Source organism: Bubalus kerabau, chromosome 16 (genome assembly GCF_029407905.1).
Source record: "Bubalus kerabau isolate K-KA32 ecotype Philippines breed swamp buffalo chromosome 16, PCC_UOA_SB_1v2, whole genome shotgun sequence".
In the NCBI taxonomy this organism is placed as follows: domain Eukaryota; kingdom Metazoa; phylum Chordata; class Mammalia; order Artiodactyla; family Bovidae; genus Bubalus; species Bubalus kerabau.
This window is the reverse complement of record NC_073639.1, coordinates 57803050-57825151: the sequence shown is the minus strand read 5'-3', so window position 1 is coordinate 57825151 and position 22102 is coordinate 57803050. Positions and strand designations below refer to the sequence as shown.

The 22102-nt window shown below is 48.7% G+C and overlaps 1 protein-coding gene across 5 annotated transcripts in view; it reads right to left on the bottom strand.

Moving 5' to 3' along the window:
- KDM2B (lysine demethylase 2B) overlaps window positions 1–22102 on the bottom strand; it is a 119513-nt gene that overhangs the window by 51585 nt on the left and 45826 nt on the right. For all 5 annotated transcript variants that reach the window (XM_055550456.1, XM_055550453.1, XM_055550454.1 and 2 more), the window contains exons 9-11: window positions 20046–20161; window positions 14284–14410; window positions 11507–11991 (exon numbers count right to left, since the gene is read on the bottom strand). In XM_055550456.1, the coding sequence (XP_055406431.1) occupies window positions 11507–11991; window positions 14284–14410; window positions 20046–20161 (728 nt within the window). The remainder of the gene's footprint in view (window positions 1–11506; window positions 11992–14283; window positions 14411–20045; window positions 20162–22102) is intronic.

Here is a 22102-nt window from a genome sequence, read left to right as displayed (position 1 = left end):
CGCTGAAGGGAATCATGTCACTGGCTTCCCTGGGCTCTGCCAGAATTTATACACTCCCTGGGGCTCTTAGAAGCAGAGACGAGGAGGCCTGGGTGCCTGCACCAGCCCAGCACTCTTGGGTTATATCATACAAGCCTTTTAGTAGGAAGCCACAGGGCCGGGTTTCTAGAAAGAGAAAGACTGGGGTCACCAGGCCCTTTCTGCTAGAAACTGCCCTGCTTTTGACCTAACAAGATAACCACAGACAATGGATAAGCTGGGCTTCCGCTCTTCCTGATGCCAACTTCTCTCGAAAAGCTTAATTAGTCAACAATGGATTCAGGCCCCATGCTCCCCAGAATGCAGCATTAATAATTAGAAACTGCATCTATAACTGTGACTAAAAATACCAACACTGTGCCAGTAAAGCAGAGGCAAGCATCAGGAAAGAAGCCCTAACCACAGGCCTGTAGAGGGAGAGCAACACAGCATGGAGTAGCTCAGGCTGCTGTTGGGGAACTCGGCAGTCTCAGGAGTCCCTCCTGACCACAGGTAAGGACCCCTGTAAGCAGGCATCAATGCACCTTGGGTTTCCCAGGATCCCTCCCTCCACCCCAGCCCAACCATCTTGTTCAGTTCAGTTGCTCAGTCGTGTCTTGACTCTTTGCGATCCCATGAACTGCAGCACGCCAGGCCTCCCTGTCCATCACCAACTCCCAGAGCCTATCCAAACTCATGTCCATTGAGTCGGTGATGCCACCCAACCATCTCATCCTCTGTCATCCTATTCTCCTCCTGCCTTCAATCTTTCCCAGCATCAGGGTCTTTTCAAATGAGTCAGCTCTTTGCATCAGGTGGCCAAGTATTGCAGTTTCAGCTTCAACATCAGTCCTTCCAATGAACACCCAGGACTGATCTCCTTTAGGATGGACTGCTTGGATCTCCTTGCAGTCCAAGGGACTCTCAAGAGTCTTCTCCAACACCACAGTTCAAAAGCATCAATTCTTTAGTGCTCAGCTTTCTTTATAGTCCAACTTCACATCCATACATGACTACTGCAAAAACCATAACCTTGACTAGATGGACCTTTGTTGGCAAAGTAACGTCTCTGCTTTTTAATATGCTGTCTAAGTTGGTCATAACTTTCCTGCCAAGGAATAAGCATCTTTAAATTTCATGGTTTGCAATCACCATCTGCAGTGATTTTGGAGCCCAAAAAAATAAAGTCTGACACTGTTTCCCCATCTATTTGCCATGAAGTGATGGGACTGGATGCCATGATCTTAGCTTTCTGAATGTTGAGCTTTAAGCCAACTTTTTCACTCTCCTCTTTCACTTTCATCAAGAGGCTCTTTAGTTCTTGTGCCTGCCTATAAAAACCCATCTGTACTGTGTTGAATTGCATCTCTCAAGAAGATATGTTCAGGGAATTCCCCGATGGTCCAGTGGTTAGGACTCTGTGCTTTCACTGCCAAGGGCCCAGGTTCAACCCCTGGGTCATGGAACTGCATAAGCTCCGAAGTGTGGACAAAAATAAATAAATAAAGATATGTTCAAGTCCTAATTCCTGGTACCTGTGAATGTGACCTTACTTAGAAAAAGGGTGTGACCTTACTTAGAAAAAGGGTCTTAGCAGATGTAATTAGTTAAGGGGTCTCAAGAAGTAATTTTGGATAGGGTAGACCCTACATCCAGTGACTGATGTCTTTATAAAAGAAAGGAGGGGGGCTTCCCTGATGGCTCAGTGGTAAAGAATCCACCTGTCAATGCAGGAGACTCGGGTTTGGTTCCTGATCTGGGACTATCCCACATGCCTCGGAGCAACTAAGCCCATGTGCCACAACTACCGAGCCTGTGCTCTAGAGCCTGGAGCCACAACTACTGAAGACCATGTACCCTAGAGCTTGTGCTTCGCAACAAGAGAAGCAACTGCAATGAGAAGCCTGTGCACCACAACGAAGAGTAGTCCCCGCTTGCCACAATTAGAGAAAAGTCCGCACAGCAACAAAAACCCAGCACAGCAAAAAATAAATAAAATTTTTTTAAAAATAAGAGAAAGGAGAGATTTGAACAGAGACATAAAGGAGAAGGCCATGGAAAGACAGAGGCAGAGACGGGAATGACACAACCACAAGCTAAAGAACTCCAGGCAATACCAGAATCTGGAAGAGCAAGGAAGGATCCTCCCCAGAGCCTTCCCAGGGAGCACACCTCGATTTCTGACTTTTAGCCTCTGGAACTGTTAGAGAATAAATTTCTATTGTTTTAATCACCAAGTTTGTGGTCATTTGTTATGGCAGTCCACAGGAAACAAACACACCATATGATGTCATAGTGCATCACAATTAAAGGGAGCTTCCCTGGTGGCTCAGTGATAAAGAATCTGCCTGCCAATGCATGAGACTCGGATTCGATCCCTGTGTAGGGAAGATTCCCTGGGGAAGGAAATGGCAACCCACTCCAGTATTGTTGCCTGGAAAATTCCATGGAGGAGCCGGATGGGTTAGAGGAGCCCTGTCTTGTCCATGGAGTGGCAAAAGGAGTCGGACACAACTTAGAGACTAAACAACAAACATCATGATTAAAAGCTTATTAGCTACATGATTTGGGCAAATCACCACATCTCACTGAGACTCAGGTTCCTGTCTAAGAAATGGATTAATAACTGTCCCCATCTTGCCAGGATCATAACGCATGGAAGGTATTTGGCATGTGGATAATGCTCAATAAACGTTGCATGCATGCTAAGTGTCTGACTGTTTGTGAACCTATGGACTGTGCCAACGTCTTCTGCATTGGCAAGTTCTTTACCACCAGTGGCATCTGGGAGCAGAAACAAATGTTAGTCCATCTCTTCTGGCTTATGCCATATTTCCAGTTGGGATACGCTGTCCCCATTCTCTGTTTGCAGAATTCATCCATTTAACAAGTTCTAAGCATAGGGGGCGGAGAAGGCAATGGCACCCCGCTCCAGTACTCTTGCCTGGAAAATCCCATGGACAGAGGAGCCTGGAAGGCTGCAGTCCATGGGGTCGCTAAGAGTCGGACACTACTAAGCGACTTCACTTTCACTTTTCACTTTCATGCACTGGAGAAGGAAATGGCAACCCACTCCAGTGTATTTGCCTGGAGAATCCCAGGGATGGGGGAGCCTGGTGGGCTGCCATCTATGGGGTCGCACAGATTTGGACACGACTGAAGTGACTTAGCAGCAGCACCAGCAAGCATAGGGGGAAAATATTTTTAAGTTTATTTAGTTGGAACGACAGTTTAAAAGCTGATTTAGCTGCACAACTAGAGTGGATAAAAATGTGATTCAGGGACCAAGAAGCTAATTTTAAGCCAGGAGGACCCCTAAGTGGCATGGATCAACATATCCATTTTTCAGGCCTAGGGGTACACAGATGTCTAGAACTCAGATCTTCTGCCCCTCACTGCTCTCCTTCATTCTCCTGAAGTGGTATCAGCAGCAGACTCAGAATACATGTGGCTTAGCTGACAGGCCTGTCTCATTTATCCCTGAATCAATGCTCTATCCGTTCACAGCTCATCCAAAATACCAAACCCAGGGCTCAGTGTAACATGCAGCCCCAGGCAGAAGAGCCTCAGCGACTACTGGAAGCCTGACCCCCTGACCAGGCTGAATCTGGTTGTTCCCTGTTTTCTATACTCTGGGTCATCTTCAGGGTGTGAGCAAAACAAGGTGTAGCCCTCCCACTGGCTTCCCACCTTCTGGCTCCTCTGAAGCAGGCAGGGTATGATGGTTTTTAAAAAGCCAACAGTGTTGGAGGTCTGGGTTCTACATCTCACTGTTTCACAAAAGAGCAAGACCCAGGAAGGGCAACTTAGATAAGCAGGTGTGTTCTCAGGCTCAGACCTGATGACCCCAAGGGAGAAAAGCTGCACACACCTTCCTTTTACAGTCATGAGTTTCACACACACTCTCACAATTGACCCTTAATGAGCCTGTTCTCACTCCACGGTATCAGTGAGCTCAGCTCTAGCTCACTGAGCATTTAAAGGCCCTGTTCTAAGGCTTTTTAAATATGTCACCTCACTAAACTCGATGAGGCATGATTCTTTCTATCCCTATTTTACTACATTCCCCCAGAGCAGTCAGCTGATAAATGGATGGTGCAGGGGAGTCAGCCCGATTCCAGAACCTTTCGTCTTAAAAGATTATACCTGTTTGGGTGATGCACTCTTATTTTGGATTGCTTCCCAATTGGGTTTTGATGAAAGAGCAATACCATTGATCTCTTTTTTAGTGTTTAAAAATAAAAACAGTAACACCTGAAAGCAGTCACCCCTCACTGTCTCTTTCAGCTTCTTGATTCCACTCTGCCCCACAATTCTATGCAGCCCCATAATTCTGTGCAGTCCCATAACTCCATGCAGCCCCATAATTCCTTGCAGACCCACAATTCCATGCAGCCCCATAATTCTGTGCAGTCCCATAATCCCACACAGACCCACAATTCTATGCAATCCCACAATTCCATGCAGACCCACAGTTTTATGTGGCCCCATAATTCCATGCAGCCCCATAATTCCATGCAGTCTCACAATTCCACCAGTTGCATAACTCCGAGGCCCCATAATGCCATGTGGGGCCCACAATTCCATGTGGCCTGACAACTCCATCAGTCTCATAATTCTGTGAGGCCCCCATAGTTCCATGAAATAAGAAAGATGGTTATCCACAGTACACTGGTGTTTCCACCCCTAGCCAGATACTCTGGCAGCCAAAGGAGCACGGAATCATGTAAAAGAGAGCTTGGTATTATCTTAATTAACAAGGACAGATGCAGAATCACCTGGCAAAAACATATCTAATGAAGACTCTCCCATCTCCTATCTCAGTGGTGACTGCGCACTTAGGCCCAAGTCCTCACAAGCTTGCAATGCATCTGGTTATTTTCAAGTCATTTACAACTACTTAGAGTAATGCCCATATGCCCTCCTTCTCTCCCATCAGGAGCCTCAAACTCTCTCCTTGAGTTCTAGTTGAAAGTATGGACTCTTCAAGGAAGGACAGCATGCAGGCCAATTCCCATCTCACTATGAATTAGTCTGTCCACTGATTAATGGTTGCCAATCCAAGAAAGAAAAGGGAAAAAGACTGCACTGAATTGAACAGCACATGTGTGTGTGCACACACACATGCACTCAAGTCAGCCATGTCTGACTCTTTGCAACCCCGTGGACCGTAGTTCTCCATGTTCTTCTGTCCATGGGATTTCCCAGGCAAGAATACTGGACGCGGGGGTTGCCATTTCCTCCTTCAGGGAATCTGTGCCCCTCAAAATTCAAGCGCATGTAAAACTTCAGAGTATGACCTAATTGGAAAATGGGTCATATGGATTAGAATGAGACCTAATCTACAGACTGATGTCCTTATGAGAAGAAAAGACACACAGAAACACACAGCGAACACAGACTGCCAGTGTAAAAACTGTGGCAGAGACTGGAGTGAGGTAGCTACAAGACCAGGAACTCTAAGGATTGCCAGCAACCAAGAAAAGCTGGAAGAGATGAGGAAAAATCCTCCCGTAGAGGCTTCAGAGTAAGCACAGTTTTGATTTCAGACTTCTAGCTCCCAGAACCATGAGACAATTTCTGTTGTTTGAGCCAGTCTGTGGTACTTTCTTATAGCAGCGCTAGGAAACTAATACAGGTGGTAATCATTAACCCTTAAGCAGGGATAGAGAAGCTGAAAGGCAGGGAAAGAGCATGGGAAGGGTGGGGAGCTGGTCAAAGCCAGTCTGACTCTCCTTTGCCTGCTATCTAAGAATAGCTAATTTTTCTCCGAGGGCTTACTAAGAGAGCTAGGTGCTCATTACCTCATTGTCCCACACAATAATTCAGTGACCTAGGTCCCTGTTACTATCCTTATTTTATAGTGAAGATATTCCGATTTCAATCAGTTACACATTTCTGAATGGCCAAGGAACCTCAGAATCTGGGCTCTGGAGGAACAAAGCACATTCAGTCTAATATCTGAGATTTACATACTAGTAAACAGAAAGGTGATGTGACTTGCTCAAGACCACACAGCAAACAGCTAAGAACAGAAATCAAAGGAAAGCATGTTTCATGTCCCAATTTCCTATTTTCCCATTGCACACAGGCCAATATCCTGCAACCCTAGCAGAATAATTGTCTTAAAAGAGAGTCAGGCTCCTCTGGTGGCTCAGTGGTAAAGAATCCACCAACCAATGCAGAAGACACAGGGGTTCAATTCCTGATCTGGGACTATCCCACCTGCGTTGGAGTAACTAGGCCTGTGAGCCACAACTGCTGAGCCTGTGCTCTGGAGCCCAGAGCCCCAACCACTGAGCCCACGTGCTGTGACTACTGAAGCCAGTGAGCCCAGAGCCTATGTTCTACAACAAGAGAAGCCACCGCAATGAGAAGCCCTGCTCACTCCAACTAGAGAAGGCCTGCGTGTAGTAACGAAGACCCGGTGCAAACAAAAATAAATATTTTTAAAAAGAAACAGACACAAAAAAGGAAGCTTTAAAGGGACAAAAAGCAAGTATGAACCCATTAAAAAAATATATATATATGTTTATATACATGGATGTGATGGAAAAAGCTCCAAAAGTATGTTCAGCAGATGACTAACAGAAGTTATTCTCCAGGAAGTCAGAACTGAGGAAGGAGACATTTTCTATCCTGTAACCTGTAATGTTTATTAAAAAAAAAAAAACAAACACCAATCACTTAAGATTATAATATTATACTCAAAACTTTTTTTTTCCCCTTGGCCATGCAATGTAGCTTGCAGGATCTCAGTTCCCCAACCAGGGACTGAAAACCCAGGCAACAGCAGTGAAAGTCTCAAATCCTAACCACCAGGCTACCAGGGAACTCCCTACAACTTACAACTCTTAGACAGGTGAACTATCCAGAATAAATAAGTCCATAAAGACAGAATGCAGGTTAGGGTGAGGGGGGAAATAGAGCCTGACTGCTGATGGTATAAGGCTCTGCCTAAGGTGATGAAAAAGTTCTGAACTAGACAGAGGTGGTGGCTGCACAATACTGGGAGTGTACTTAACACCACTAAACTGTACACTTGAAAATGGTGAAAACCGTAAATCTTCTTTCTTGAAGATTCTAAGCTGGTGATCTAGTCAGTATAATTAATCAATAATGAAAACAGTAAATATACGTTACCACAATTTAAAAACGTACATTATGAATGAAAGAAAAAAAAATGAATTTCTGATAAAAGCTAAAACCTAGCCATCTGGAGACTGACATTAATATTAATACTTTGGGGAGTGTCTCTAATCCCAGGGGGTCTGGTTACCATGAGCCACCATTAGCAGCCATCTCTGAGGCCTCAGAGAAAGAGACAGAAGAAAAGACATCATCTTTTTGCCACAAAAGTCAAAGATCATGACTGATCAATCATCAAGGGGGAACCGACACTGGTGAGAAACACAAATCGTTCAATAGTAGTGGGAGCAGGGGGCATCAGCTAAGAATTCTATCTGGAACCCACATTCCTGAGCTGACTTTTATTTCTCAGCCAGTGCAAAAGAAACCCCAGCATCTGAGAAGAGAGAACAAAAGGACCTAAAGCGAGCAGCCAGGAAGAAGCTGTTCGCCCTCTGTGACAACACGCTCATTCTAGAAGCTAGTCTTAGGTTCAAAATCTCTTCTGGGTCTCTAGGGACTGGGAGGGGCTGATGGCCTGACCAGACAGCCCGGAAGTAGCTCTCCCTACTCTGGAAAAGGTGATTGGTCCACTTTCCCCATGCAAGCCACACAATACTCAGAGATGAGAACAGAGGCTCTGATTTTCCTGGGGCTTTAAGGAGATGTGTCCACCCAATTTATAAGCTCTTTAGCCTGAAAAGGCTTTCCTCAGACAAGACTCAAGACCATAAATATCTCTGAAGACAAGTTAAGTCAATAAATAAGCTAAGTTGGCTAGATTATACCAAAAAGAGATGGGTGAGCCTAATGGTAAGCCGACACTCAGAAGGCAGTAGGGAGTGGTGGGGACTGGGGTATATAAGATCACTTGCTACTCATTTCTTGCTGCTACTGTCAATAGGGTCACAAAGAATGACTAACTTTCACTTTCAGAGTCAGTCAGAAACATAAGCCAGGATAGCCAAGATATTTTATATAACTCTCTTGATTTTTTTTCATTTTCACTTACTCTTGTGATTTTTTAATGTTGGCTGTTGCTGCTGCTAAGTCGCCTTAGTTGTGTCCGACTCTGTGCGACCCCATAGACGGCAGACCACCAGGCTCTCCCGTCCCTGGGATTCTCCAAGCAAGAACACTGGAGCGGGTTGCCATTTCCTTCTCCAATGCATGAAAGTGAAAAGTGAAAGTGAAATCGCTCAGTAGTGTCCGACTCTTAGCGACCCCATGGACTGCAGCCTTCCAGGCTCCTCTGTCCATGGGATTTTCCAGGCAAGAGTACTGAAGGAGGGTGTTAATGTTGGCAAATAATTACAAAAATATGTTCAACGCTACACAGGTCAAATGCCATGCCCTAGAAGCTAGATTTTGTCCTAAGAGTACCAATTTACAGTTTTTGTCCCAGGACCAAACAAATGTGTTGCCTGTTCTGTAAAGAATGCCATTAAGAGTCACCTTAAGACCTTCTCCCTAAATTCAGAGTGGCCTCTGAGAAGAGAGAGAATCAGTTTCTCTACAGCAGCTAAACAAAGCATGGTCTAGTAGGTAAGTGCATGGACCTCCCCATCAAGCAGTACATGTGGCCTTGAGCAAGTTACTTAACCTAATCTGTACCTCAATTTTCCCATCTGTAAAATGGGGGTAACAAAAGTAACACAGAGGATTGCTAGGAGGTTTAAATGAATTTATATATGAAAAAGACCTATAGGAGCACACAGTAATTGAAATCCATTCATTATCACACATCATCATAAGCTACCACTGAGCCCCAAGGTGGGGGTTGGGGAGGAAAGAGGCTGGACTCCTTGAAATTTGTCTAAGCTCCTACCCCAGGCCTCCTTCACACTACCACGGGGCCTAGGCTGAATCTAGCCTCAGAGGGCCATCAGGAGGGCACAGGTGAGGGCTACAAGGGGCTGAATCCTATCCCTAGAAAGAAATCTGACCAACCAGGAACTAGCAACACTGCACAAGGACATAACAAAGTAAAAAAGGCTCCACAACAACACTTCCTTTTCAGATGAACATGTGTTTTTTAAACTCATTTACAACATTTTGGAACTCTAATGTTATTAGTGATGTTATTATTGATGAAAATACCTTGCTTTCATTTTATAGGACCTTAGAAGAGAAAAGTAGCCACAATGCACAATTCTAAGGTTTCCTTTAGGAAACCCAATATCTAAAACTCCATTCCACAAGATTAGAGGGTCTTAAGCTGGGGTTCAGGAGTCCAAAACCCTCTGATACTGCGTGCAAAATTTTGTGTGTATATGTGTACTTTCATGAAACTCTCAAGAGGTCAAGCAACCTCCAAATCAGTCAAGAATCAGTTTTAAAAAGACCTATTTGAAAGTAAAGATATGCTTTGTGGGGATATTCATCACAAAGTTCTTTTACTTGGCAATTTCCCAGAGTCATAAGATCTGAAATCACAGCATCTGCAGGGAATAACCTGCTATATAAAGTGAGATATACCTGAATTAATGATCCTGTACACCAGCTCCCTCTGCTGGTGGCATCTATTAAGCTGCCTGACACGGCCCCAGGTCTCACCTCCACTAGACCCCAAGAGTTCAGCCCCTGATCGCTGAGCACCTCAAAGGCAGCAGAACAGTCTTAATATTTCTATATCCCAGGATCTGACACGATGTTTTCTAAGTGAACAAATGTACAAATGAACTAATTAACAAATCCTGGGTTGAGTTTGCAGCCATCAAACAAGAGACATGAATTCAGTTTTCAACTCCAGCGGGCAGATGATTCACTAGAGAATCAGACATTGGAGAAGGAAGCCCAAACACCTCTGAGGCCTCACAGCCAAAAACCTTATCAATGCCGAGATAGGAGGCAGTTCCACACAGTGATATCCACATAGGCACTCTGAAGGCTTCATCCTGACCCTACTGTCCAGATATAGGTGACAGAGCTGTCCCCGCAAACAGGTCATTTTACCTCTCTGAGTCAACTTCCTCGTCAGGTACCTACCACCTGCTGAGCCCTGCTACCTGGCAGGTAGTAAGCTTTCAACAGGGCTTTCTTGGTGGCTCAGATGGTAAAGAAACTGCCTGCAATGCAGGAGACCAGGGTTCAATCCCCCTGTTGGGAAGATGCCCTGGAGGAGGCAGTGGTGACCCACTCCAGCATTCTTGCCTGGAGAATTCCATGGACAGAGGAGCCTGGCGGGCTACAGTCCATGGGGTCGCAGAGTAGGACATGACTGAGCAACTAACACACACACACACATAAGCTTTCAACAAATGTTATGATTACTACCAGACAAGGTCTCCCAGTGTATTTCCTATTTCTTAAATACACTTCATGTTTGCAGTCTGCCTAGAACAGCCTTCCTCATCTGAAGAACTCTATATAATCTCTGAGACCCAACTCAAATTCCCTGTACATAACTGTCCCAGAGCCCTGGCCCTGATGTTGCCCATGAATGTCCCCTTACCCCACTCCCATGACCTGGGTACACACAGGCACTCAATTCCCTGCCTCCCAATTTCTTTTTGGCCATACCGCAAAGCTTGCAGGATCTCAGTTCCCCAAACAAGGACTGAACCCATGCCACAGTGGTGAAGTCATCAAGTCCTGGAGACCACCAGGGAATTTCCTCCTGATTTCTTTACCTGCCTGCTTCCCATTCCCCTGTGGCCAACACAGCTAGCGCTCAATGAGCTTGCTCAATAATTAGGCTCTGGGAGGGAGGTGAGAGAGAGATGGGAGGAAGGTTCAAGAGGGAGGGGACATATGTATACCTATGACCGATTCATGTTGATGTATGGCAGAAACCATCACAATGCTGTAAAGTAATTATCTTCTAATTTAAAATTTAAAAATTAATAATAATTAGGCTCTACTTGGAGACCTCTCAATCCTGGTGGCCCACCTGAGATGGTCACTTAGGAGACAACCAGGATGAACAACCTGTTCATATGAAACAGAGGCATCCTCTGCGGTAAAAAAAACCAGCCCAGGGCAGCAAGTCTCCCTGAACATGATGTCAGGAGTTTGTCCCCAAGCCCAACCACAGCACTATTGGTACACTCTAAGTAGTGACACCCTACTGTCCTCAATGGCTGGGATTCTCAACATGTCCTAAGAGAGAGGTCATTGTCAACTGCAGAGCCAACTTCCACTATGAGATCCCCTTGCAGGGATCTCAATGGTGGCCTCTACTCGGACACCCCAGATGGGCTTGTTTGGACCCGAGGTCCCTCTCCAAGCATGGACATTCCCCCCAGGACAGTCTGTCCCAAGCTCCCTGGAGCTGAGCTACCCTCGAGAATCTGTATGTTGAACAAGACCTGCCCAACCCTCCTTAGCTGCCCAGCCCAAGGCAACCCCCTTTGCCCACCTTCACACCCTCCAGGAGGGCCTGGGGGTCCTCGATGCCCTCAGGGACACACTTCTTGTTCTCCGGGAGGGATTCAAGTTTCTCCACCAGAGCTTTCAGGCCCTTCAGTTCAAACTCGGTGAGGTGGGTCCATTTGGCAGAGACCTCAGTGGCGGGAGAGCCGGTGGGCGTCTTGGGGTAGTCGGTGGGCATCGTGGTGGACTTCACGCTGTCCTCTGACTCGTTTGACAGAGTCCTTTTGAGGAACCGCATGGCAGGGGCTTTGGGCTTCTTCCCGGGGGCCTCCTGGTCCTCGGACGGGGTGCTCGTGGGTGAGGCAGGGCCATCGGTGGATGCTTTGGGGGTCTTATCTGCACCCTCCTCCTCTTCCTCTTCCTCCTCCTCTTCCTCCTTCTCCTCCTGGGGCTGCTGCTCACAGGACTCCTCCTCCATCTCCAGCCAGGAATCAGATGAGAAGCCGTCTACGCTGGGCTTTCTTGGGGCATCTAAGAATGGGGTCGGGGCAGGAGGCGTGGAGGGAGAATGTCACAAGAAAGAGATGAACATCCCAAACTCCCTGCTGGAAGTCCCTGGATGTCCCACTCGTTGTGCCTCCCTTTACTCTGCACACTGAGCTCCTTCTGACATTCTAATGGCCTCTGCCTCCCTCAGGCCCTAGAAAGGCTGCCATCAGCCAGACACAGCTCTGCTTTTCCCCAGTTGTGTGTACCCTGACAGGTTGCCTCACCTCTCTGAACACACCTGGTACTGTATTTTTCAATACGGGAAAAAGTAGAGCAAAAATGAGCACATATTAAATGATTCCATTCATATCCAAAGTTCAGAACAGGAAGAAACTACATAAAGACAGAAAGTAGATTCGTGGTTGCTTAGGGCTGAGGTCACGGGCTTGGGGTGAAAGGACATAGTAGCTCAAGGGCACAGAATGCCTTTGGGGATGACGAAAATGTTCTAAGAACTGACCGTGCTTGTGTCTGCACAACCCTGAGAACACACTAAAAATCACTGAATGGTACATATTTAAAAGGGTGAATTGTATGATATGTGAACTATATCTCAAGAATGCTCTTTAAAAAATATAGGCACAAAATACTTCCCTTGAACACTCATAGTGAGCATTAAATAAGGCATCACAGAGCATTGTTCCTGGCACACAATTAGCTCTCAAGAAATGAGGTGTCCCCCAAATACCCCCCCTTCTCTTTGGTAGAGGGAAACTGGCAAGAAAATTGAAGAGAAACGTGGGTACCAGTGACCCAAACGTTGCCTTAACACTTCCTCTCAAGCCTGGAACAGAATAAGGAACTTTCTTCTATGGCCCTAAATTTCCAAGTGAGAGTGGTGACCCTCTCTTTCCTGGTCCTGCGGACTGCCACGAAATCCACCTCTGGTCCCCAAGGGAACATGTAGCTACTGCAACCATACAGGTCATCACACTACTTCAGGATCATTTCCCATCTGCTACCAGGCTGGAAGCTCCCCAAGAGGAGCCTGTTAAGGTCTGGGTATTTTTGAGCACCTGAATCATCTAACAGGGATGAAACCAACCGCCCCCCCAGAACCCCAGAGAGAACTGAATTTCCAAAAGGCACTCCCCAATCAAGACCTCCCCCACCAGCTGAAACACTGGTTCTCCATCACATGTCAGGCCTGAAACCCCTGGAAGTCAGGACAGTAGTCAAGGGAAGGAAGGAAGAGGTTTAGTAAGAGGGGAAAAATCTAAACATCTTGTAAATCACAGCAGAAATTGTTCAGGCCCTAAAGGAAATGGGCCGACCCCATTTTTCTATCCCATGATGAGGAAGATGCAGTGAGGGCGGCACAGTGACTCTAGCATCCAGAAGAAACCCTCGACTGTAGCAGCTCAGAGGCTGAGGGGAAGAAGCATATTCTTCCTACAGATCGCTCTTCGAGGCTGTCACAAGCTAGATACAACTTCACGGTGGGTGCCTGTGAGGCAAGATTCAAGGACTGAGCCATTTGTGGGGGGAGTGTGATGTCCCTTTAAGTAATAGCAGCCGGGCAAGGCGTTGCAGCTGCAGCTATAAATGCTCCCTCCCTGTCTCTGTCAAAACCACCCATCGCTCTGCCAAGCTTGCACCCCCAACTCTGGTCAACCCCTCCCTCTGGCTTATAACTGGCCTGGGTTTTGGGGAACTGGTTGAATCTCTTAGAACTGCTTCTATATAGACAAAAATCTAACCTCTAGTGCAGGGAGAAAAAAAATCAGTTGGTGGCCAGGGAGGGACTAAAAAAAATAGAATCAGGAAACTTTGCTTGGTGGGGAGCCTGTCTCAGTAACCATGCCAGGGGACTAGCCCCTCCCCACCTCTGTATAATCAACCAGTAAAACCTGGGGGCCACCAAGATGACTCTGTTGGAGGTCATGATTTCCTTCACTTAGGACTATTTCAAGTGGGACGCTAAGAAGGATGACTTCCCTGCCCCTCCTCAAGAGTCTCTAGGAATCTGCCCGATAACACTGGCTCAGAAGAATTCCTGGAACCCAGGACTCCCAAAGCCCCACTGAAAAAAATTACTTCTGGGAGGGGATATATGTATATGTATAGCTGGTTCATTTTGCTATTCAGTAGAAACTAACACAACATCAGAAAGCAACTGTACCCCAATAAAAATTAATCTTTAAAGATAAATAAATAGAAATACTGACCTAGAGATGGGAAAAAAAAAAAATAATACTGCTGAGAATTAAAAAAAAAAAAAAATTATTTCTGCTGCAGCTGAGCCGTTGAGGCAGCCGAGCAAGGCTCACTCACCAATAAGCATTGATTCTCTCTGGTATTCCTGAGTGAGGTAGGACCGCTGGGTCATACAGTACACGTATCTCTCCAAGACATACCAGCACATCTCATAGTAGAAGGGGTAACGGAATTTGGGCTGCACCTGAAAGCAGAGATCCAGGAGCAGAGGTCAGCTTCTGGAGGGCAGAGGGGAAAGGCGGGAGAGAAGGGCACTGGGATGGGGTATGGGGGAGTTCCTGGGAGTGGGAGTCATTTTCATCATCTTAGCAAGAGCACAAATGGTGTGAAGGAAAAATGCGGGGGGGGTGGGGGGGGGGAGGCGGGGGTATGGGCTGGAGGGAAGCGCTGAAAGGGGCAAGATACCAGCATGCACGAATGAGGAGGAAGAGCGGGGAAGAGGCCTATGTGAGAGCGTCATTGCAAAGGTCCTCGAGCTTTGCGCAGGGAAAGCTGTACGGGGTCCACTTTGTGCTTCGGTGAAATGCAGAGAAACAGAGGTGTCCCCTGATCTGACGGCGGAGGGCGCGGGTACCTGCGGCTGCGAGCCCCTGCCTGATTCTAGCTACCACAGACACAGGCTCCTCGCCCATTCTCAAAAATCCTTGCATAGATTCTACCACCGCTCCTTCCCGCCTTGAAAAACAGAAATCAAACCCCAAACCTTACCCATTTGTAGATAGGCTGTCAAGTATCTCCTGTACTCAAGAGGAGGCCACAACAGACGGACCAATGAGGATGGAAGGGGTGTGGCCTCTCCTGCCATCAGGGGCGGGGCCTCAGAGGGGCCCACCTCCTGCGCCTCCCCCACGACACCTGGCACTGCCAGCCTTAGCTCCACAGAGGACTCCCTGTGACACAAGTCCCAAGTGTGACCTGGGACAGTCCTAACACTGCAGAACACACACCCCGGGTCTGGAGCAGGTGTCCAGCTGGAGATCCCCTTTTGACTGTTTCTTACAGGAGAGGAAGTATAGGTGCTGAAGAGTTTGGTGCATCAGAGCTGTGAAAAGGCCGGGGGCCCCAGGGGGATTCCGATGGTTGGCAGCACGGACTCTATACGGATGAGATGGCAGCAAGAGATGGGAAAGAAGCAATAACACTGATGGCCCTGGCATGGAGGAGCCTTCCAGAAACTACATCCCGAGAGGGCGAGGGTGGTGGGAGATGGTCCGTCTCCCACAGCTGGGCCCTCTTCTCTGAGACCACTCATGGCTCCCGCATGTCCACATTCACTCCTGGACCCTCTCACCGAGCATGCATCAGCCTTCAGGGACCTGTGTGGGGGCCAGAGACCCCTCCTCTCCCCTCCTGTCCTCTAGGAACTCAGGGAATTGGGTGTCAAGGAATCGCACTCTCCCACCTTGCTTTGCTGACAACCAGCAGGTGAGATTCTACATCTGGAAGGAAGGCAAATACAGGCAGACCTAGATGCTCCATCTACTCCATCATCCCTAAAATCCGGTCTTCCTGCCTCTCTTGATGTCCACCTGGACAAGGCCCCCTCTCTGCTCTCTGAGAGTCCCAGTTCCAGTTCCCATCCATCCCAGATCCCACTGACTCAGTTTCCCGACTGCAAGGCCCTGTCCCCACTTCTCCCATTTGCATCCTGGGTCCATCTGATCTCCCTGCCTCTGGGGGATGGTATGCTTTAGGATGAGATCCTGGCTGCCGCATGCTTTTGAGCTCCTGGGGAGATGCATGGAGTTGGGAATATCATTTAGTGGTTTCCTTGGCTCCAGCTTACTTTCCCAAGAACCCCAGTTTTATTGCTGGGAGAGTATTCATCGTTTTTCACAGTCATTGGATCAGTGTCCTCCAGAGTTTGAAAAGGAAAGAAGCTCTTGGGCCTGAGGCTGTCCTGGCCTCCTGTGAAGGGAGTTTGGGGAGGGGGTGGTTCTCAGCCCCACCCCACCCCTACTCCAGAACAAGGGCCAAGAGATTTTGAAACAAATCGTCAAAACCTACAGAGCAAGTTGAGGACAGGCAGGTCTGCCTCTTCTCAGACCCTCCCTCGCATCTCCTGACTTGATTGATAAAACTCTCAAGTTGCTTTTGACTTTTCAAATTTGGGAAACCGTCTGAGCCATTTGGCCCTGATGGGCACCATGGCACCTGAGAATCTTTCTAGATTAGGAAAAAAATCGTTTTGTAGTTCCGGAGAGGAGGATAAGTCTCCCCTCATCATTGCTGAACCCAAGGGAAACCAGCTGGGTGAAAACAAATGCTGATGAAAGAATTACTTTTTTTGTTTGTTTGGTTTTTTTTTTTTTTTTAATTTTTTTTTTCCAAGAGAGCACCGCAGGAAACAAAATTTGCAAAGAATTGACTTACAAACAGGTTGTCGCCTTCCACCCTTCGCCTTCAAAAGGTTTCAGCCACATGCCTGGGAACATTAAACACACGATTGCTCAACATTACTTGTTGACACATTCGGAGCCTCACCAAATTGAGCTGATCATCGAAAGGCAAGGCAGTCAGAAAGCATGCAATGCTCCCAGCCTAGGGGAGTAATCAATCTCTCAGCGGGTCTCAAGGGGTCAGTTTGAGTTCCCAAAGGTCTATTCGAGTGGCACCTGGCCTAAGCCCTTCCTCCTGGAGCTGAGTGACCTCAGGCGATCAGAACCAAAGATGTTTTGGTGCATCTAGAACCCCAAGGTCTCAAGGACTTGAGAAACTAAAATATGAGGGTGGGTGGAAGTGTCTTAAAAATTGTTTTTCTCCTGGAAAAAAAAAAAAAAAAGTCAATGGAAAAAAAAAATCCAATGGTAGGGGAAAGGTGGGAGGAAGGATAAATTATCTGCAATTTCCAAATAGATTCGCTAGCTGAGAGGGAATGGGGCATGTTGGCATTCATTACCTTTCCTGAGAAAGCTGTTTTCACTAGAGCCATTGGGCGGGGGAAAGAAAGATAAATATGAGAGACGGCAGTTTAGTGATCAATTGGACCATTCCTATCCTTTATCAAGCCAACTGGAGTTAAAAATATGGAGTGAGAGTTGTTGAGATGCTATCTTCAAATAATAAACATGCGACACATCCAGTCTTTGGTTAGCTCTTCACCCCTCTGCTTATCTTTAGAATGAGAGGGGAAAGATGGTCAGGAAATGAAAAACCCAGTCCCAGAACACCTACACCTGTTCATGCTTGCTTTATGGGCAGCAGGGTGGTCACCTCTCATCCAGACGAGAAAAATTCAAATCATGAGAGCCAGACATGTTTCCTAAACATAAGAGAACATTGGGGTTCCCCTGGTGTCTATGGGGAGGTCCCCCACCTTGGGCCACAAAGGCAAATGATTTTTCTAAATCAAGCCCACACCCCAGGGCTTAGAGACTGATGGTTTCCTCTGTCCCGCCCCTGTCATTTGGTTTCCAAGCAAATCCATGTTTTCGGACTCTCGAAAAACTATTTTTAAATGGCCATAACCTTCTTAAGAAAGCTCACAGGGATATAAAAAATTAAGCTGTAGCAAGCTGACGAGGAGCAGCCCTGGCATTTTATCTGGCTTCCAGGGCTCTCTTCCCAGCATCTTTTGTCTGCTTTGGCTCCTAAGACATAAACAATCGGGCCTTGTAGCCAAGCCCTCTCCAAAGACCAGAAATCAAAGCAGATTAAACAGCCTGCTGCTGGTTCCCGCCCAGCCTGCACCCCATTCCCCCCACCCCACCCCCGGCCTCTCCCCCTCAACCCCCCGCCCATCCACCTGCTTCAGGAAACCAGATGGGATGCCCACTGAGACAGGGAACAGTGGGCCTTGGGGGAGGGGGCCCTGCCGTGCTCATCCCAATGTAGGCGCGATATTCCACAGCAGCTCAGCATGGCGCTGGGGGTTCCACTCCATTACCCTCCCTCCCGCCTCCTACTGACGGGGGAGGGCAGCTGGGCTCCTAACAGAATGACGACAGGACCCCAATCCACAGAGAAGTAGGATCCAGATTCCCTCGGGGGGAGCGGGGACAGCTGACAAGTGAGTTGCTGAAGCCGTTAGAAATATCCCAGCCTGATTCGGGTTTTCAGGAATTGCCTGGAAAGTTGTGTGCTTGACTTCTTTCTCCTTTGCTCTCCCACACCTTCCCGTCTGCTCACAAACAAACCGGTCCATTCTTTAGGGGCTGGCCAAAGGACAGTTGGCCAGAGTCCCAGACAGCTCTTGACCCAGACTACAAGTTGACCACTGGCACCCAAATGGTGCCTTTCTCTAGAACACCATGGGGCAGCAGCCTCCAGACCAGGGCTGGGACTGGCCTCACCAAAACCAGGAGAGGGATGGTCGGCAGGCAACAGAAGAGAGGCATGAAATTCCACAAAGCTGGACCCCTGGGATCCAGGCATCCCAGTAGCAAACCCACCAAGCTGAAGATATGCACTCGCCCTTGTGAACACACCTGCCCACTGGACACAGCATAGAGTGGTTTCCAGGGAACCTGTGGACGAGGCTCCTCAACACTGGGACTACTAAAAAGGTTAGTGTACACAGAGTGACTGAGACTTTGACCCACGCATGTGATTCCACGCAGACCAAGGCCCGGAAACAAGACCAAGAAAGGCAGGAACCCTGAGCACAGAGCATCTGCTTCTATGAGAGGGTCCGTGAATGGGAACCCTCTCTGGGGCAAAAGTCACTTCCAAGGCAAAGCCTGAGATGGCCGGGTGTGGTCTACCCATACAATGAAATAGAATTAAGCCATGGGAACAAAGCACTGACAAATACCACAACTGTAGATGAGCCTTGAAGATGCTGCTAGGTGAAAGAAGCCAAACAGAAAAGGACAGGTTATACGATGCCATTTCCATAAAATATCCAGAACAGGCAAATGCAGAGACAGAAAACAGACCAGTGACTGCCCGAGGCTGGGGAGGGGAGTGGGGAGTGACAGCTACTGAGGATGGGGTTTCTTCTTAGGGTGATGAAACCCCTTTGCATTAGAAGTGATGGCTGTGAACATCGGCACATGCTAAGCGCCACTGAATGGTGCACTTTGTGCGTGTGGATTACATCTCAATTAAAAGGCAGAAGAAGCACTTGAATAACTGTTAAGAACGAAGAAGTAGGCCTTTTGTGTCCTGGTTTCCCACTCTCAGACCTGTCTCAAATGCCCGGGGACACTGCGTCTGTTTCCGGCATGGAAGGGACAGAGATTTTCAGGGGAAATTTGTGGAATGGGAACAGAGTGGAGGACCCAGGTCAGGTGTCTGAGGCTTGGACTCTGCTCCTGGGGCGCGGGGTAGGGGAGACTTTGTGTCAAGAAGACAAGGCGCCCCCCCTCAACAGCAGTAAGCAGACACTGAGACGGAGCTCAGGGACAGTCCCCCAGCGGACTCACAGATCGATACTGGCTTCCTCAGGGTCCCCTCATGGTCAAGATCTGAACTGCTTCTCAAGATCCTAACCCCGCTCCAAACTACCAGCACAACGATGAACCACCAACCCCCCACCCCTGCCCCACTCCCTCGCATCCCTTTATACACGTGGGAAGAAGGAAGAGCCGGAGTTCCTGACATCTTACGGTGCTTTCTCAAGAGATACTTCCTCTTCAACAAGGGGGTTTTGGGTGCCACGGGTCTGGAGGTGAACAGAAACACCCGGGGCTCTGAGTGGAAGCTCTCGTGGGCACCCCCTGCCCCAGAGAACTAGGACCAAGACCTGGCTTGAGGCAGGGAACTCAGGAGGGACAAGGAACCAGGAAGGACTTTGGAAGGACCGCCCCGTATGCCCCGAGGACCAGGCAGAGCTCAGGGGCTGGCACGGTCATGAGAAGAAAAGGAAGCCGCCTCACCCGCGTTCTGTCCTCGATCTCGTAGATCCTCAGCTGCATGGGCACGTTGAAGCTGTGCAGGATATTCCCGCCGAACACCAGAGAGTCTACAGGAGTGTAGACTGCATGGATCCAGCCTGGGGTGGGGAAGGGCACGGAAAGAAAGGGTCAGCAGCTGGCCCTGTGGTAATGCCCCACTAGGCCCGCACGTAGGATTGCGTGGAAGGCCTGGGTGAGCACCCGAGGATGTTCAGGCTGTGTGATGCAGATAGCTGAGCTCCTAGCTGTCCTGGAGGACCCAGACCTGAAGCCCCACTGGACCACTGCAAGCCAAGACCCCTGGCTAGCTCAAGTCCAGCCAGGGGGGCAGCTGCAGACCAGCCCCTTGTCCTGAAGACCTCAGTGACAAAGTGTTATGAAAAACCCGACTATAGATGCCAACAGAGACAGGCTGTCCCCTGCCACTGCCAGTCAGGGAGCTGAAACCCCTCACTCAGGCTACTCATATGGCCTGAAGCCTCTTCCACATCATTCCAGAGATGCCTCATCTCAGGAGGGGTCAAGGATTACTCAGGGATGGCTCGAGGCCACAGCTAAGGCTCCTGACATCTTGATAGAGCTGCAGGACCCAGATGCCCTCCTCTGCCTGAGGCCACCTCCTGCCATCAAAATCACCCATGGCCCATTTCCAGGTGGTCTCTTGCACCCCCCATATCAGCTCTGAGTCTGCTATGCCCTGCAGCTGCTGACAAGTCTCTCTTGTCTGACTGCAGCTTCTGAACAGCTTGGAGCAGGGCTTTTTCATCTCCCTGAGCTCCCGGCCCAGAAGCTGGCACTAGTTATGAGAAGGATCCCTCTGGGCCAGGCCCTGGTCTGAAGGCATTCCAGGCCTCATCTCATCTAATTCTCCTAAGATCGCTACAAGGTACATGCAACATTCATCCCCAAATCACAGATGAGAAGACTGAGGCACAGCAAAGTGAAATCAGTTGTAAGGATTGGAACCCAAGGAATCAGCCCCTGCGCTTGGCCCATGACGTGATGGCTAGAGACAAAGCAAGCCGCCTAATTCCTCCAGTGAGTAACTAACCCATCTCAGACTGTGTTCTCAGAGCTCAGCAGACCTCCCTGTGGCACCCAGCTACCACACTGGACGGCGCAGAGCTGGGGGAGAGGGGGTGTTATATCCCACTCTCATTAACAGATACTGAAGCTGAGGCTAAGAGAAGGTAAGTCACTTGCTGAATGACGTCACAGCTGGTGAGTGAAAGCATCTCGGTTTTTTAGACACTGCATCGGGGCTTAGCACAGGCCTCGGGAGTCCCGGGAGACAGGCCGGCAAAACACAGGAGCGGAGGCAAAGAGAGAAACAAGCAAGACAGAGGCAAAAAGGCAAGGACAGGGGACTCCCAGTGAAAGACAGAGGATCAGCAGAGGGGAAAGGGGACACACAGGTGACCTGAGATCCTGAGCCTTCTACCCACAACCTGGAGCCTAACTCATTTGCTCAGAGGAAAATTACAGAGGCCTCCCCACCAATCCCTGAGTGGGAGCAGATCCAGCCTGCTTCCTCGGCAAGCTGAACACGCCAGCCCTGAGTCAGGGTCAGCGGCGGGTGGCCATGGCTGCCGGGAGCATTACCACCTGGGAAGAGAGCTGGAGGCTACAAGGCCACTGCTGGCATCTGTGTCGACGCTCTGGGCGGCTGGCCCTCCCCTGCTGGGGACAATAGGTGGGACAGACCTGGTGGCGCGCGGGGCAGGGAGGGCAGGGGAACGCACCAGCTAACAGCATGGGGGCGAAGGCTTTATGTAACCTGGATCTGCTGTTACCTCCCGCATCTCTGGCAGCATCTGTGCCGGCCAGGTGTGCCCTTGTGGTGTGTCCTGGGCTCCCTCCCTGTCCCCTCCCGTGCTCCTTGCGGCCTCCAAAGCCACAGTTCCCACATTTGCTTCAGCCTCTCCGCCTCAGCTGATTTTCTCAACTGTACATTTTTTTGTTTCTACCAAGCAGAGCCACGCTATCTATTATGATTGTGGTTACCACCATCAGCATTATTTAAGCAACACTTTCCAAGG